General features: G+C 38.9%; 1 protein-coding gene across 4 annotated transcripts in view; it reads right to left on the bottom strand.

Annotated features, from left to right (window-relative positions):
• Positions 1 to 4,666: 4,666 nt before the first annotated feature.
• The window catches only part of PCGF5 (polycomb group ring finger 5), a 72,541-nt gene continuing 59,535 nt past the window's right edge, over positions 4,667 to 17,672 (bottom strand). For all 4 annotated transcript variants that reach the window (XM_064463785.1, XM_064463783.1, XM_064463786.1 and 1 more), the window contains one exon: positions 4,667 to 15,508. In XM_064463785.1, coding sequence (XP_064319855.1) covers positions 15,461 to 15,508 — 48 coding nt within the window. In that variant the 3' untranslated portion in view covers positions 4,667 to 15,460. The remainder of the gene's footprint in view (positions 15,509 to 17,672) is intronic.

Genomic DNA, 17,672 nt, shown 5'->3' with positions numbered 1-17,672 from the left:
GCATGGCTCAGCGCTGCCAATGGTCCAACAGTCGTGTACCTGCGGGGCTACGGTAGCTTGCGCTCAGCTGCTGCCTCGCTGCTGCTCCGGGGTGGCTGCCTGGGACTGCCTCCCGTTGGCGTGCTGAGCAACCTCCTCTGCACGGCGCTACCTGCCATCCCGCATCTTTGGAAATTCTTGGCCCCGCCTGCTGTTGTGCAGCTGAGAGAGCTGGGAACTACAAAAGCTGAAGACCGAATTTCTTCCAGGCTATTCAACTTTGGCTTTAGCCCGTCTCCTCCTGCGGCTGGCAGTAGATGACATTAGAATACAGCGAATTAGTACACAGCCCTCTCCCTTAGAAGACAACTAGTCTCTCCTACAACATCTGTCCCCTTCTCAAAATCCATCAGATATTAGGGGGACCTTAAAAGAATTTAGCTTCTCCTCAGCTTCTCTAAGCAGTGATTATTGTAGTTTCCCGGTGTTGGGAAATGAACCTGTATTAACGCTTATTGTGATAAAGCATCTTACTCTGTTTTCTAATGAAATTTTTTACTCCTGAAAATTTGTTTACCATATAATAGGTCTTGGCCAGGAGCTGCGGGCAGAAGTAAGAGCGTTTCGAGGCTGAGTGCAGGTGGTGAAGAGCTCACCACGTGTGCAGTCACCGAAAGGGTTTTTCTGGGCACTTCTCTCCAGAGTCAGGGGACAGCCCTGAAGTGACTTAGGTGTGAATTCCGATTTCACATTACTGTTGCCTTGAAAACTCACCTTGCAGTTGCAGCTGAATTACCTTGTGTTAAGTTGCTCTATTCTACCTCCACCTATGGCCACGTTGCCATGGCAAAGCCACTCCTGCGTGCGTACGGTTTAAATACACAACCTGAAAAGCACTTTGGATTCCTCTGACGTGGCAGGCATCTCTTCCCTTGTTTTGGATACAGTCTGTAGAACAACGGGAGAACTTGCTACCAGTAGGCCAATTCCTATTCCCACAACAGCATCACCACAAGTACACGTGTTGCGTGTTACACGTGTGAGCACTCTTTAAGCACGTGTCTCTTTACAGGATCGAGCGCCTACGTAACAGGTCTTTGGTTTCGTGCCGTTATCTGCTGCAACGTAATTCCTTGTGGTTTTCATAGCAACTATAGAAAATAAAATTATAGCAGCCTTTGGATGAGAACAAGAACAGTGCGGATTTTATCCTTCATAGTATAACTCCTCTAAATAAGCTATAGCATTATTTATTCTTGTATTAACACAAATTTCTACCAACCTGTCACAATGACCGAACATTTTTGATTTTATATGTCTGTGAATAAACAAAAAATTGTCAGATTAGACGGGTTATGCTTTGAACACCACATTCATCCTCCCAACGCATTAGCCAGAGAGCTCTTCAAAACAGCAATTATTCACAAACCGCAAACCTAGTTACATATTGCTTACCTCAAGCAGATTAGCAATGTTCTTTTGTTTATTTATAAGGTACTCTGGAAACACCTTTTCACTCTAAGAAGAAAGATTCCAGCAATCAGCAGAACATGAAAAGGAGGGCAGGCTGACTGCTGCAAGTTACAGAACTACTCACCAGTACAGATTTTTCCCTTTTTTCCTCTTGTTCCACGGATTTTCATTACCGGAGACAACAATCTGGGCTGAACTTGTGCAGAAAGAGAAAGGGTCTAGAAGAAGTCAGTGAAATTGCTGTTTAACATTACAATGCAATCAACACTGGAGATGAAGAAAGAATGTGAGCAGAAGTACGGGAGCTACTCTGGGCCCGGTTTGCTTCCGAGGGGTACCCACTGGGAGCACAGCTCCCTCTCTTTCCTTTCTCATGGATTCAAACGCGTTCTAGAACTTAGAGGAAATAAATGCTGCCCAGCCAGCCAATTCTGGACGCCGTACCATAGAAAATCTATGGAACGCTTTAATACATGCAGTATAAAACCTAAGACACAGTCTACACCCAATGCTATACAGTAGTAGGTTTTGCAGTCAATAGAAGGAAATTCATGATTTTCAGCTACACTGGTGCTTCTTAGATGTACACTAGAACAACCGCCATTTTTTGCGATGATAACATTCTTTTGCGCCAAGGCTGGTGAGTCAAATCGTTCACGCGAACCAGATTCAAGTTCCTGCGTCGGAGTTTGAGAGTCCTGTGGAATTAGGCCAGTAGCCCCTTATAGCACAAGTAAATAATTTATTTAACGTGAGTCATGCATGATCTGCTGTTCAAAGCTGTTTTTCTGCTGGGAGCTCTTCAGGAGCAATGAGGTGGGTTACAAAATCAACATCAAACCCTAGCACAACGCAGGAGCAGCAGCACGCTGCCTGAGCTCACTTTTTTAAGGTCTTCAGAAATCTTGGTGTTGGGTGCAGCAGAGGGGCAAGATGAGCACGCAGAGGAGTCTCCTTACACCTGCATTGCTTTTAGTAGTTGATAGGGAGGAGCACGGGAATAAAACACCTTTTAGGAAGCAGTCAAGGCAAAATCATGCCACTTTCAGAGAGACATAGGCAGAAAAATTAAAGGAGGAATACTGGCCAGTAACAAGCTCTGGCAGTCCTACAGAAGTACTGGGATACTAAAAATCTGTAGAGGCTGCTGGCCGCAGGACTGGAAGTCTGGAGGGGCACTGACACATCCATGTTGTGCATCGTCAGTCACCGAAGGATGACATTAAATCCAAGGAATTTGAAGTGCTTCCAAAAGTGCTATTAAGCGCAGCTTTTCCTAAGAATACATTCATTATTGTTGTTATTTTCCTATCTATAAATGCACTTACTCCAGTTACTTGTGTACCGCAGGGAAGGACAGGACTTCACCTATAAATAGTTTAGAAAAGATGAACAGAGTGTTTTTGGATATAAGAATGTTTTCTCTTCCTGTATTAGTTTAATGGGATAGATGCCAATGCTTTTATGAATTATGAATGCAGCAGTCTTCTTTCCAAATGAAGATGTTGGAAGTCTGCCACTGGAACGAGGTGCTCATATTACACACCGCCAGCGAATTTCTGTTTCTTTAATGAAAACTAGATTACTAAATCACTTTTTTTTTTTTTTGGAAAAACATTACTCTTGCCTATAACGATGTTGCGTAGCATATTCTCCTCCAGAATGAAAGAGAAACAAACAGGATAGAAAGCAATCTGAGTCACAGTTCTGACAGGGAAGTTCAGATTCCCCTGATGTAAACAGCTGTTTGTGCACCCCCTTCAATGAAACATCATTTGGGTCTATGATCGATCAGGCATTTGTTACTAGCCCTAGGCATGGTTTTTCGCCCCCACAATGATTCTCTTTACTTGATTTTTTAATTGCGTCATTTTTTTTTGTTTCCACCTGAAACAAAATAATTCTTTACAATAATTGAATCACCAAGATTTTAAATGGAAATTTTGCTTGAGGAAACATTGCTCCCTACTTGGAAGCAGAATTCTGCACGTAAATATATTTCCATTTCTGTTTCATAAAGAATGTAGTAGAAGCATTTTGTGAAGTTTGGGTTTTGGTGTTGTTTTCGTCCCCCCCGTTCCCCCCCCCCAAATCTCCCAAACACTTAGAAGAAGGGAAAGTATTAGTCTACGACATTTGACAAATCTGGAGGTCAAATATCCAGCACGAAAAAGGCTCAAAGCAAGCCAGTGAGGCTGCTCAGCTTCTGCTGCACAGGTTACAGAGCAGCCAACGTTGCCACAACCGCTCTTTGCCTGTGTATCAGCCAACTGCAACGTTACCAACAAACCCCATGGACAACGCCTTTCATTTAACCATATGTACATATGGCAATATACTATATACCCCTTCACATTTTGTGTTCACAAGCAATCGTTATCGCCTTACGCTAACATCTAGGATTTTACAGGAGGATGCAAAATGCTATTTGTCTCAGGTCGTTTTAGTTTAATCAGCAATCCTTCCTATCGCTTCCAAATCTGAACCACGCCTCAGATCCCATGCGGTGGTTCTGCAGGTTTCACAGTAGCATCTCAGATAAAAGGCATGAGTTTTTGTGAAAAACAGCTCTCCCTCCATCGTTTTCCTTTGCAGTAACTCCGTATTTAGTGTGAAGACTGTTAGTTCACACCAAGGGCTCATTTATACGGATATCCTCTTGCTTCCGATTCGCATGCACGTTAATTTTACGTTACCTTAGAGTTAAAAATCCCCAACAACATAATAGAGGGTAATCAGAAGGTAAGTGCACAGAACAATAACTACTACTGGAATCATATTAACTCAAACATCCAAAAGGGAGAATAAAAAGGAAAAAATAAATCTGACATCATAAAAAACAGTGAAATTAGGTTTAAAGAAACTGCGGCAGAGGCTCTATGGGGTCGTTAAGCGCTGAAAGGTACTTTTTAAAAGAGCCTCAAACACACAGTCACACTGTGTAACCCACCTGGTTATATTTTACAATTCGGGTGCCAAATCCAGTCAACTTGAGCGTTAGGCAGGCTTCGCACCCACGGAAATTAATGGTAACACACTCTATGACATTAATGAGAACAAAATTAGGCCATGAAAGTACCTTCTGGTTTTTCTAGAAGGCAAAATATTACTGCATTCCATTTTCTACTCTGCATTTCTGCGAGTACGCTTCCATGATTAAGATATAAAGCTATAAAATGTTTCACTTCAAACATTATTACAAACTAGAGAGAAGTCAGATAAAACCAGAGATTTTTTTTATTGCACAAAATAAATTATATAGAAACAATGCAACAAAACAACTCGTATTGTAGGCTGCACAACAGATGTTACAACATGAATATATTTATTGCTTTGAGAAAGGAGCAATTCAGTGCTAGTAAGCAGATTAGTTATACTTCTTGCTCATCTAGATTTTTCATAAAATTAATCCAACTGGGCTAGAGGCATCTTGCAGCATACGGGTCACACCAAACTGTCATTCGTTATCAGCTGTTGTGGAGGTGCTGGGAACATTCTTAGCATGAAGCACTCCATTTAACATCACTGGTACTGAGCCACACAGGTAGTTACGTCATCAGAAATATCATTACGTATCAGATTTATACGCAAGATCCTAAAAGGTCCGTTCACAGGGTTTGCATGAGCCGTTGCTCTGAAATAAATCTTGCTTACAAATGTCGATGCAGCTTTGAACAGGCACGCTTCACTCTACATCAAGAGGCAGGACCACGGGGTTTCACCAAAAAAAAACCCCCCCTAGTACCGGCACTTCCCTTAGCGAATGTAAAATTGCTCACTAGTGCTAACTCAGTTATAGGCATTTCATCTTTTCCAGGGCCACACTCAGCTTCTATGGATTTTAGCAGATTTAAAATAAAAAAAAAAACCAACCCCAAAACCAACTATTCCTTTGGTAAAACTGGGTGAAATTTACAGTGCTTTTTTAAAAATACTTCGAAACACAGCATATTTGGTTCTTTCAGAGAGACAAGACTGCAATACTGGTATTGCACTCAGGTCAAATGGATTTAAGTTTTTTAACTGCTACTTTGTGGACCCTGAGATGTTGACCCCAATGAATTAATGCAGAAATTAGCTCTTAACAAAAATAATAAAAATGGACAATACTCAAATAATAAAACACATCAAAACCTGATCACTTGCGGATCTTTGTGGAACACGCGCATTGATGAGACAGCGGCATTACAGATGTTCATAGTCTGAGTGGAATTCTCCCCCAATTCGACAACGATGCAAGTATTTACTCAGCTGATTTTATAACACTGAGTTCTACTGCTAGTGTACGCCCTCAACGTTGCAGAACTTTACTCGTGGGAAGGTCAATACAATAAGATTGAATTTACACAGTATTAACCACCCGTGAAGGGAAATTCAGTGAGGAAGTGGGAACTCTGGGTCGCTTCAGGTCTTAGCTACAAGGATAATTAAAGGACGCAGCTCCACTGAGGTCAAGCTGAAGAGCACAGCTCAGCATCAGGCCCACGGAGCAGACCCCTGTAGAATCCCACTGAAATAACTACACAGATTTTGGACCGTACATTAATAACGACAAACGAATGTGGTCACCACTCTCTACTGTCATTTAATAAAACTCTTTGCCTTACTGTTTTCGGTTTTTTCCCCCTAAACCTGCATTAATGCACTATTTTGAATCAAAATACAGTTAAAGAGTGAGGTTCTAAATAACTGCAGAATATTACAAAGAAATGAGTTATTCTGATTTTAAAAAATACTATTTGTACAAATGCTCAGAAACTTTAGTGATGCAATCACGTTCCATGCATGTATCCAGCAGCAGATTCCTCAACTTGCCTAATCCGGCGTATTTTTTCGTCTGGGGAACTGTTTTTTTAAATACTGTACACAAAATTCTGCCACCATTTTATAAAAATGTTTATAGTAAGATTCAACCGAATAACCAACTATACCCTGAAACATCCATGAAAACACAAACATCACAAAAATATTAGGGTATTTTTATAACTGTTATGAAGTAGAAATGTTATAAGGCAAAATGAAGTGAGTATCAAAGATGAAAAACAGCACCACCAGTCTGTTTCGCAATTAGCTTTCTGATCGGACAGAAAAGATATTATCATAGTCAGGTACAACTGATTAAGTTAAAGAAAGAAATGCATTTAGCCCAGCTGTACTAACTATACAGCTTCACACAGAATAAACATTCCATAAACCAACAGAAAATGCATTTGAGCACAAAACATAAAAATATGTGATTCTCTAAGCAGCATTTTGTTTTCTTTTTTTCTTTTTTTTTTTTCCAAAACATTAACATAGATAGATACTGGACTGATTAAATATCTACAAGTGCTTTTCCTTTACAAAAATACATATATTCTTAATAGTAGGATAGACTGTCATTAACAATGACCTGTGTTTTTTTCACTTCAATTTGAATGATTTATAAGCTAAATTTTACAACCACAAAAAGGTTTTTGTAATATGATGTTATCACTTTTGACAAAAAGCTTAAAACATTTTATATTTTAAAACAAATTAGCAACATAACATCACAATAAGTTCTATGAGCTCCTAAGTACTGTGAGGGCTGTTATATTAAAAACTGGTTAACTACTGATCAAATGCAAGGAAGCATTAGAACATTATTACTGCTCACCATAGGCTCCTTTCTTATCATAACTTGGATCACAGCTTATATAAGGACACTTAGGCCCCCATCCCAAAAAAAATCCGTTGAGAGTAACTCTATATCATCTATTCAGTAGCCTGGAACATCCAACAACTCAGGCTTTGCATTCATTTTAGAAAATGCAAAATATTTTCCTTTCAATAGTTAAGTCTGCAATAAGGGAAAAAATGATGCATTGCTTCACGGTTATTCTAAGCTCGTATTTGAGGAAATGAAAATACGATCAGCTAGTTTTTAGAATGAAGTATCTCAGTCAGCTAAATAACTAAATCGTCCTATTACTTTCCAGTTTAGCTAAATCACTAACCTGGAAAAGGAAATCAAGATATTTCTGTCTGTATTCTTTCTATTTTATACTGCACAAGTAAAATAATTGACTTCTTACTAACCACTGGTCTCACATCGAGGACAGCAATGCCATTTGCTAAAAAAATATCTATAAAAATCTGTAAAACATACTTAATATCTTCTCATTATCCTCCAAGTCTGTCCTCTCCACCCTCCAAAATATCACTGAACTACAGCTAGAAAACCCCAAAGTAGCTTGGTGAATATTTTGTGCTTTGGAAGGTTTACAGGATTGACAGCACACTGGTTTTTTGTCAGTTCACAGGCCAGGTATAGCAGACACATCAGTAATGCAAGCCTTTGTGCTTTTCTTGGCGAACATGAGCTATGACTCAAAGAGCTACTCGAGGTCTGTTAACTCAACCTTTATGCCACTCCTGTTGTTTTTTTTTTTTCCTTTTGTGTTTTGTTTTGGAAACTGCTAGGCGTGCCTAACCCTTCAGCTCGGTGACAGAGACAGCTACCAGCAGTTAAGTTCTGCTCGACTGATTCCAGGTGTAACTCCTGACCACTGCACTCCCAAAAAGCGTCAGTGCCTTATTCCAAGTCAGTTTCTGGGTGGCTTTACCTTTGGTATTAAATACGTCCCTTAAAACTGTTAGGCAATCAGATTATCCACCAAAATAGTTTATTTTAAAAAACCCTTTTTTTTTATGAACAAGCTAAATATCTGAAACAAAGAGTAATTTTAAATCAATTAGTTTGTGATACTTTTCAGTAAAAAGGGAGCACGCTTCATTTTACCGCATCAAAATTCGTGAGACAACAGCGACAATGTCTACTAGAGTCAATATAATACAAAACATAATTTTAGCAGTAGAATACCGTCATAAAATATGTGCCTCGCACTTTGATAATAAACGTCTTTATTACAACTTCATTTGTAATACAAACCTCAGTACGTTAACTAGCAGCACAAACATTTTGCTGTTGCAGCGATTTCGTACGCAATCTACTCTCAACTCTTACTTTGCTTTCCGCTCGCTATCATGAGGAAAAAGGAAAATGCACTGTAATTACTTCTGTTCACCTCATCCTGTCAACTGTCACATTATTAAACCTTGTTAGAAGCATTTGCTAAAAATACACATAAAAGTTACTTCAAAGAAAAGTATGCCTAATGGTTCAGATAAACATGCAAAGTCAAACTAATGCCTCTCTTTGGTTAAAATTAATGTAATTACAAAAACTTCTGCTTGTAGACATCTTTCATTCCAGAATGTCTCCTCCATCCTGAGCCTACAGAACTGGGTCTCCTTCTGCAAGTGCAAAAAGTAGCCTGGATCTTTCTACCCACCTATAGAGCTCCTCGTTTCACTGCCACACTCTGGAACTGCACAGATCTCATTTGCTTACTAGAGAATAAAACAACATCCCTACTCAACTGTAGTAGCAAGCTACCTGAATTCAGAAGATGATTTAGGGCTCACACCTTGGATGGAAGAATGTGTCAGGAATTCATTAATTAATCTATTCCCTATTCTGGTATCTGATGTTTTAATCTGATCTACAGACAGTGTAGACAGTAATTTAAAAAAAAAATTCAACAGGTAGATCTACTTATGAAGAAAAATATATTACCATTATAAGATCATCTTTTTGGAGGACGTTCCTACAGAAAGACGTTTCAGCAGAGGTCTGAAGGCCAGACTACCCATAAGTGGTAAAACTAGTGGTAAATAAGCAGTTGGAAGCTTTTCACATTTCCTTTAGGGTGAATCGATCCGCTTGTAACTTGGAAGCCATCCTGGAAAATGCTGCAGTAGACTGCAATCCTTCCTCAACCAAGCGTCTTTAGCGGAACACCTTGCGGAAGCATTACCTTGTTCAAACCGGCTATAAAGCATTAAAAAATGCAGAACTGCGAAAATTTTACTTAAGTCCTTGAGAGCTGCCTGACAAACGAAACCTAGGAGTGGATTCCTCATGGGCAATTTTCTTCTTTATAACTCCTCAATGTTTCTACTTGTTGGGCATGAGATGGGGTGGGGTATGGGAATGGGCAAGGGATGCGTAAGAACCTAGAATTAAGTACAGGACACAAGGTGCCTGAATACACATTTCAGCTGAGATAAATAATAAAATAACACGGCGTGAAATAAAGTGAGACCTGCGTGATACACGCATTTTCGACAGAACCAAACGGATGCCTTCAGCCTGCCTAGGTTAAGTGAATAAACTGCACCAAGCTCTTGATTTAAGCATCTCCACGTTTATGTATTCGCTGTGGATAGGCATACAAGTCTTAACTGCCTTTGGTCTTTTCCAGATGAAAATGAGTTTGATCAGTCCATGTAACTGAACAGTATTTTATGAATTGGTCTTGAAATGGGAGACACCCGCTCCAAAAGTCGTCTTTCTGAGGCCCTGTAACTGGAGAAAACAGAAATTTGAAAACTGAACCAGGCTGGTGTCCCAGCGCTGTGCTATTTCCAGCTTTGAGAGGGATAAGATCAGCAACAACTGCATAGAGTTTTATGGGGGGGGGTTCCCCACAGAAAGCTTATTACTGCATTACAACTAAGAGCCAATGTCTACCCAACAAGAAAATTCTTAGCAAGGGGTAGACAGGACAGTCAAATTGAATTTTGCCAGCACTATCAGGTGGAAATTGAGTCCTGCACACACATTATTGGGTACTGCCCGGCAGTACAGGATTCCAGAATCAAAAGACACCATCAGTTATGTGAAATGTTGGTTGAAGAGGCAAAAAAGGAGGACTGGGTAGTATTCCAAGAACAGCTGCTGAATGATGAGCAGAACGAACTATACAAACCGGACTTGGTATTTGTAAAAGATGACCAAGTCCTGGTTGTTGACATCACAGTAAGATATGAAGGTGAATCAACATCTTTGGCGGACGCAGCGACAGAAAACACTAGGAAATATCAACATCTGAAACAGCAGGTGCAGGAACTGACCAATGCCAATATTAAATTCATAGGATTTCCACTAGGCCCACGTGGAAACTGGTTAACAGGGCAATTATGAATTACTAAAGGACCTTAGACTCTCTAGCTCCTGACAGGAAAAGTTAGCTTGATTATCAAATTGAGCTTTGTTCTCTTCAGTGGACATTGTACACGTGTTTACTAGCAAAACAAGAACTGCTGAAAATCTTAATGTTCCATTGTAAATGTATTCTCTGATGATCTGTAAATAAACTGACTCTTCCTTTCTATCTTGGGCGACAGCCGGATCCCCTGGAGCTATTGACAAGAGCTTGGGTGAATAAGGGCGAGAGTAAGTAGGGACCAACGCAGGCTCGATGCCATTTTTGCCAACGTGTCATCGTTTCTGCCAAAATTGACAATTACCACTGGACTTTTCCGAGGTGGAAGGGCCACCTTTACTTAACCCAGAAAAGGAACATGTATACAATTACATATGTTTAATAAACAGCCCCTCTATAAAGAGGGCTCAATCTGTTTATTTTGAGACTTAAGACTGGCTTTGAACAACTAGCTGCTCTCCAATATTTCTACCAGATATAGTACCTGGCTGAGCTGGATGCTATGCCTTTTGTTGCAAGTCCTCCTAAGAATATTTTTACTGGGGAGTGAATGCCTCTTGGTGTCTTCAGTGATAAGAAAATGTAAAACAAAACAAAACCACAAAAAACACAAAAAACCACCAAACCGCCCCCCAAACCAAACCACAAATGGAACCACACAACTCAGTGATTAGTTCAATTAAAGGACTAAACACTGGCCTGTTCTGTTATTTTAGAAAACAGCAGAGAAGGAAAATTGTTTACTTCTCTCACAAAGTCAGGTCTAACAATTATACGAGGGAGAGATGAGATGGAACTCTGGGCCACCACTTTGCCTACAGTGGAGAACATGAGCCTAGCTTATATCTAAAGGGACTGTGACCAATCTCTTTTCTCCTGCAGATATACTAGAACTGTTTTTGATAACTACAGAAGAGAAAAGTAGCGCCAAATTGTTCGAGCCTTAGGAGAAAAGACGACCAAGATCCACAATTCAAGGGTTCCTCACGCTGAAAATGAAATAATTTCTATATAGAAGTAATTCTTTTCATATAGTTTCTACTGAGATAGATAATTTAAAATTGAAAAAAACTAACAGAACACACTTCTTTTTCTGCTTGTTTCCTAGGAAAGAAAGCTTCTCAATACAGCATGTTTATGAAATATTCTTGCTGAAAATATTAAGACCATAGATAAAATACAGAAGCAAATATTACCCTGCCAGATGCAAATAATGGGCTTAGAAGATATTCTGTATTAATAATCAGGCACTTTCCTTTATATAGCATTTTCGTTAAAGTCAAAATAATACTTTTTAGATATTTTTATTGCATAACAACTGCAAGGTAGCTGAGTATGCACAATATACTTAGAGTGCTGCATACTCCTAGGACCCAAATCCCAGCAGCTTTCATATGAACAGTACCTACTATAGTGGTGAGTCACTTAGATTATCGTAATAATCTTATTTGGTATTTCATCCAAATAAATATATGCTTATAGGACTAGGCCCTTAGCTATGAGCAGTGTAGTAATGCATGATGGAAGATATATTTCTTGATTAATCATCTCATTCCATATTATTTGAGATACAGGACCTCACTTGTAAAATATAGCTTACGGTGTGTTACCAGACAAATGCAGCATACAGCTATGCTCAACAAAAAGTTGCTTATGACTTTCATTAATGAGTTACCCCAGAGCTAAATGCAGATAAAAGCTTTTTGCTTTTGGGGGGGGTTGGGGGAGGAAGCACCAAATGTGCTAGATAAGAGAGCGCAAGGTTAGGTAGTAGCGTGGGATTTTTTAGGGCTTATCCCTCCCCAGCTAGGTACTGCCAATATGGGAAAGCCATAGAAACACTGCGGCAGCAACACTTATTTTGTATTCTTATTCTTTCCAGACATGCAGTGGTGACACTTTGTCATGGAAATGCTCAGAAGGTGTGACTGTACCCAGCAATCTGCTCTAGGATGGCATATGGTGCAGCTTTAGTGGAATCCTTAGGTAGACATTTCACTTTACCCCATCTTTGGCACAGAGGAATCCATACACATGTTCTCATATTCCTGTGCTGTTCAGATATTCTTAATTGGCACAAATGAATTAAATATGCATATCTGTAGACACATGGCACACAGGTACTATACGGGAGAGAAATTTCCTGTAAAGACGGCAATGCCTGTGTGATACAAGCTGCCAAGTTAAGATACGTGTTTCGCTGGCACTTCACTGCTACACAAACCTATTAAATCATAACAGCACCCAGGCACCGTGCCATCAGATCAGAAATGCATAAAGTGTAGGTGGCTACATCATATGCATTTAATGCCATTATTCTCAGCTGGGAACATTAGATCATATCTGTCAGTATTTTCATGCTTAAAATGAAGATTTGCCTTCTGTAATCTAGCTTTAAGTTGCATCAAGAAACTACCATGAATTAAAGCAATGTCCAATTCCGGCCAAGAGAATTCATGGTTCTCGGTTGTGAATACAGAAAGGCATTAAAGAGTCCAATCTTCTCTTGGCTGCAGTAGTCCTGTTTCAGGGGTCCTGTTAGGTGGATGCAACCTTCTGTGTAAGATAACTGAAAATGGATTAAAAATAACACGTTCTTCTCTTTTTAAAACAAGTCTGCTCAAATTTGTCAAAAACAGCAAGTGCAATTGTTGAGAAAAATATCGTCCCCTGGACCAAGCAGAAATTATGCTTAAGAGTACTACTGTTAGGTTTGTGATAAGCTGAAACAGGCGTCTTATGTCAAGTGAACCTACAGTGAAAATTCTGGTATAAAAACAAGTGAAGTATATAAAAATTGTAAGGTGTCATTTGTATGTGCATGTAAATATTTACAAATAATATCCTATTTCTACCATACAAAATGACTGTATATACTAAAGAGAAGAATGATTTGCAATTAGAATGCATGCTCTGCTCTTCCGAGCTGCTCCATGAGGAGGACCTCTATATACAGAAAAGAGAATCTGTTTTTCCCTAGAGACTCTGCAGAGGATGAAAGCCCTCCCTACAAAGAGTATCTTCTTGTTTCTGTCAAGTAGCACATCATAGACCGGGTGGGCAAAAAGCCGATCGCTTCCCGCAGCCAGCATGTATACCCCTTTCCATCTGCAGCGTGGGCAAAGCAGTGCCTATACCAGTCAGCACACTATGCCTGCGGAAAGGAGCAGCAGCTTCCTAAATGGTTTGCTTCCCCAGGTTCACCGGCATCTGCACAATATGTGCAACCTTGACCTGCAATGGCAGGTTTGCTAAACAGGCTGCTACCGACAGTGTCTTTATTTCTGCATGTCCTACGGGCTTTGGAGTGCAATGGTAGAAGTTAACCCAACTACATATGGATTCCTCAAGTCATCCATGTTAGAACTCCTACTAACGTTAAAGGGGCCAGATTTAATCCACAACATGCTTCTTTCTCCTACAGAAACATACTAACGTACATGAACAAAAGCCTACAAAGAAATAATAGCCTTGCATCTATCTATTATACTTGATCCCAAGATAGAATTTTCACTTTGCCTTATCTAAGTATGATGAGTTCACTCTACAGTAGCTTCTGAAAAGTTGATTTGGTTCCTTTTTGCTGTATGCAAAAGGCCTAAGAAAGTAAATAGTTATGTACAATACTAGCAGGCAGAAATTACATAAACGTACTGAACGGTAAGTATCTCCACAGAATTTGAAGTGAAAAACTCAACTGACTTTTAAGCAGAGCAAAGACAACAGAAGACCACAGAAAACATACGCATTCCTACGCTCCCTGCAACATTACCAGAAACCTCAAGAAACATTCTATACTAGAACCATTACGCTTGCAATACCTAAGGCAACAATCACTTTTTATCCAGCACTCCCAGGTCTTAGGAAAAAGACGACCTGAATTATTTTGGTCAGACTGCTTATCTTCAGTATTGCATTACCTCTAATTTTATGGAAATATGAATGAAAATTGCTATAATGAATTCTAAACTCCAGAGAGTCACAAGAGATATATAATGTAATTAAAGCTATATATTATTTTTATTTTAGCATATTGTATACCTCCAACCAATCCGAAAAGGAAATGCTTACTTTGAAAGGCAATAATTAATGTAAAATTTTGCCTTGGTTGGAATCTTACAGTGAAATTTATTTGTTCCATAGACACACTGGTTTTAACTTCTTTTTTAGGGAGGCTTTATTAGAAGAAATGTAATCTGACCAGAAGCCATTTTCCAAAAATAGCTAGGATCCCAAATTCCAATCTTTAGGGAAACCACAGAAAAGTGCAATCACAAAGGCTGCGATGCTTTTAAGCAATATTAGCAGGATCTATTTAGAAGATTTAAAGTTACTGTTTTGAATTTACCATGTTCTAGATCTCTTCTTAAAGGAAAATATTCTTCATTCACCGCAAAAGGACTGTTGCACACTCATGAGTGAGCTATACCTGGACCCATGAGAAGCTTATCAAGAAAAAGGTAGTGGCCCAATCACCACTTTTCTAAATATATTTTCTATACAAAATATTTTCAAGGTATAATCCTTAGTTATTTGTACAGTACTCTATGATTTAAACAACAATATTCAGTAAAATAGTAAGTGTGTGAAACTGCAACACCACATGGAATGAGCACTCTGCCATTTTGCTAGTGTAATCAATATTAGGACCAGAAAATTTTTCTAACACGCAAGCAAAAATATTCCATAGTTTTTGAATCTTGACTGTACACTTCATGATTTTGGCTATGATTTGCAGCACACTCGTAAGATACACAAATATCTTATGCACATTTCAGTAGCAGAATGGCACTTGGCTTGCTCTAATAGAAACAACAGAGATGCAACTGACAATTTTAAAGAAAGACAATGTCCTTATTTGCATGCTGAAAATCTGGTTGTGTCCCCCTAATCCAGGCACATCCATTCATTGTGCAATCTGTCGATGGGTAAACAAATAGTGCAGGATTCATCTCAGTGGGATCTGGCCCTTTGGTCTAACCGAAGTCAATTCTAGGTCGATACTGAAGTACCATAGGGTAAGACTGAAAACAAAAGCAAGAGAAAAAACAACAACAAAGACAGACAAGAAAACATGAAGACATAATTCATAAAAAATACAGAGAAAATGCAATTAAAGATTGCCTTAAGAATAGCCAGAGCTTATCCCCAGGACACATGTATATGGCAATCAGTTTTATTTTAAGAAATAATTCTAGGCATTTCAAGAGTTAAATCCATACTTCTACTTCAAAACTGTATTTAATCTCTAAGTCGGTTAGTTGTCGTTATTTGCATTAAGATAAGATTCCTGTATCTGCTTTTATATACTTCCTGAGTTATGTGTTTTACAACATATACATCTGAGTGCTCAAACAACTCCTTTAATTTCCGCGTTGCTGTGTTTGAGGAAAAGCAATCTTGAGATTTTATACTTTCTAAAATAAAGTCCGTTTAGAGATTATGTGCTTTGTTTGATTTTTATATATACGGAGGTTCCGTAGCTACACTAGTTGTCATCACGAGTTAATGGGAGCCAGGCTACTCCGGTATTAAAAAGAAAAAAAACCAAAAATATCAGGTCAAATTGCTGTCAGCTTATTTTTCGAGAGATGAGGGCTCACTTCTCCTCCAGATTCAAACTCCTATACTTCAGATCCAGTGAAATATTTTTATTAGTTCTTACTGGGAAAAAAAAAAAAAGGCAAATCAACTGCTTGGATCCCTGAATTGGACAAAACTGTTGTGGAACAGGAGGCGAGAGTGGGTGGGTTTCCAGAAAGTGCCGTGGAATGCCTGGGCTCCTGGTGCTGGAAGTTCTGTTTCACTACATGTCTTATTTTTTCAGTCTGTCAGCATTTCATTCAAGTCTGATGTTCTCCTCTTAACTTCATTAGGATACTGGACACTTTGTCTAGCACAAACCCCAGGAAAATCTTACTGTCACAGCAACTCTATGGGCTTAACTACCTCTCTGCCACAGGGCACAGGAACCTCATTGGTTTAAGGCCTTTTTAATTGCAAATTTGGAATTACAAAGAATTATTACAGAAGCTATCATTAAAACCAGAAATATTTTACTGCATCCTTCAAATGCAATACTGATGACCTTCAGTGACCAAAAAGAGGAAGCTATCACTGCAGAGAAGTTAATAAACTTTCCATGCCATGGTAGTAAAACAATCACCAGAACTAAATGTGATCATACTTGTTGGAGATTTACAAACTGGAGTGCAGAGAGATCAAAACATAAACCAAGAGGTATTCAACAGTAGCAGAGGCATTTGGGAGAGAAGACAGGGAGCACCATGAGTAGTCTGCATGTGCAATAAATAAACATATATTTGTAGTATCATAGATTACTTGCTCTCTGAGTTTTTCGCATAGGATATGACTACCATATTATTTAAATACTATTTCACATGTTTTTCACTTTGATTATATAGATTGTCTCTAGAAGTACTCAGCTCTAATTGGAAGTGCACACAGGCAGAGACAGAGCAGTCACCTCACTGAATTTGCCACGTAAGCCAGTAAGGCTCAATATTTTTTGTAAACAAAATTACAAACCAACTGTATAAATAAAATGCACTATGCTGGAACAATTCTAATCATTGAAGTAGGCATGACTGTGGTAGGTCAATCCCACCCATCGTGGGGAGTGGCTCTCTATCATTAACTTTAATCTTTTGCTCAAGCGAAAATATTATTCCAAACTTCCAAAGTAACTTTTAGAAATCAGTTAAAATCAAAGTTCTCAATGAGGAAACAGAAATATTTTTCATATAGGTATAAACCAGTTTGATCAATGATATTTAGAAAACAACTTCAGTTTGGAGGTTCTGAAAGGTCAGGTTTGTTATATTCTAGAGGTAAGTCATTATTCCATCTCTAATTTTAAAAGAAGTGAAAGGAACACAGTATTAGAAAAATCTAACATTCCTTTACTCCACTACAAGGAACATATGAATTGCCATAAAGAGATGAAACAAATGTAGTCTCTTTTGATTCAGTGATTGCCCAATGCTACCAGTTGGAAAGATGAGATAGAAATAGGTAGATAATCCTTCCAAACTGATGCAGACATCAGCCTACAGAATGGTTCCTAACAAAAAAAAACCAAAAAAAGCCTAAGATAAAATGAAAGAAACCCCTAAACCTTCTGAGTAGATTCTATTTATTCATTCAATAAAGCCTTCTCTGAATGAA

Source organism: Phalacrocorax carbo, chromosome 12, assembly GCF_963921805.1.
Source record: "Phalacrocorax carbo chromosome 12, bPhaCar2.1, whole genome shotgun sequence".
NCBI lineage: Eukaryota > Metazoa > Chordata > Aves > Suliformes > Phalacrocoracidae > Phalacrocorax > Phalacrocorax carbo.
Note: the sequence above shows the minus strand (reverse complement) of the source record. Positions and strands in the feature narration are given on the sequence as shown.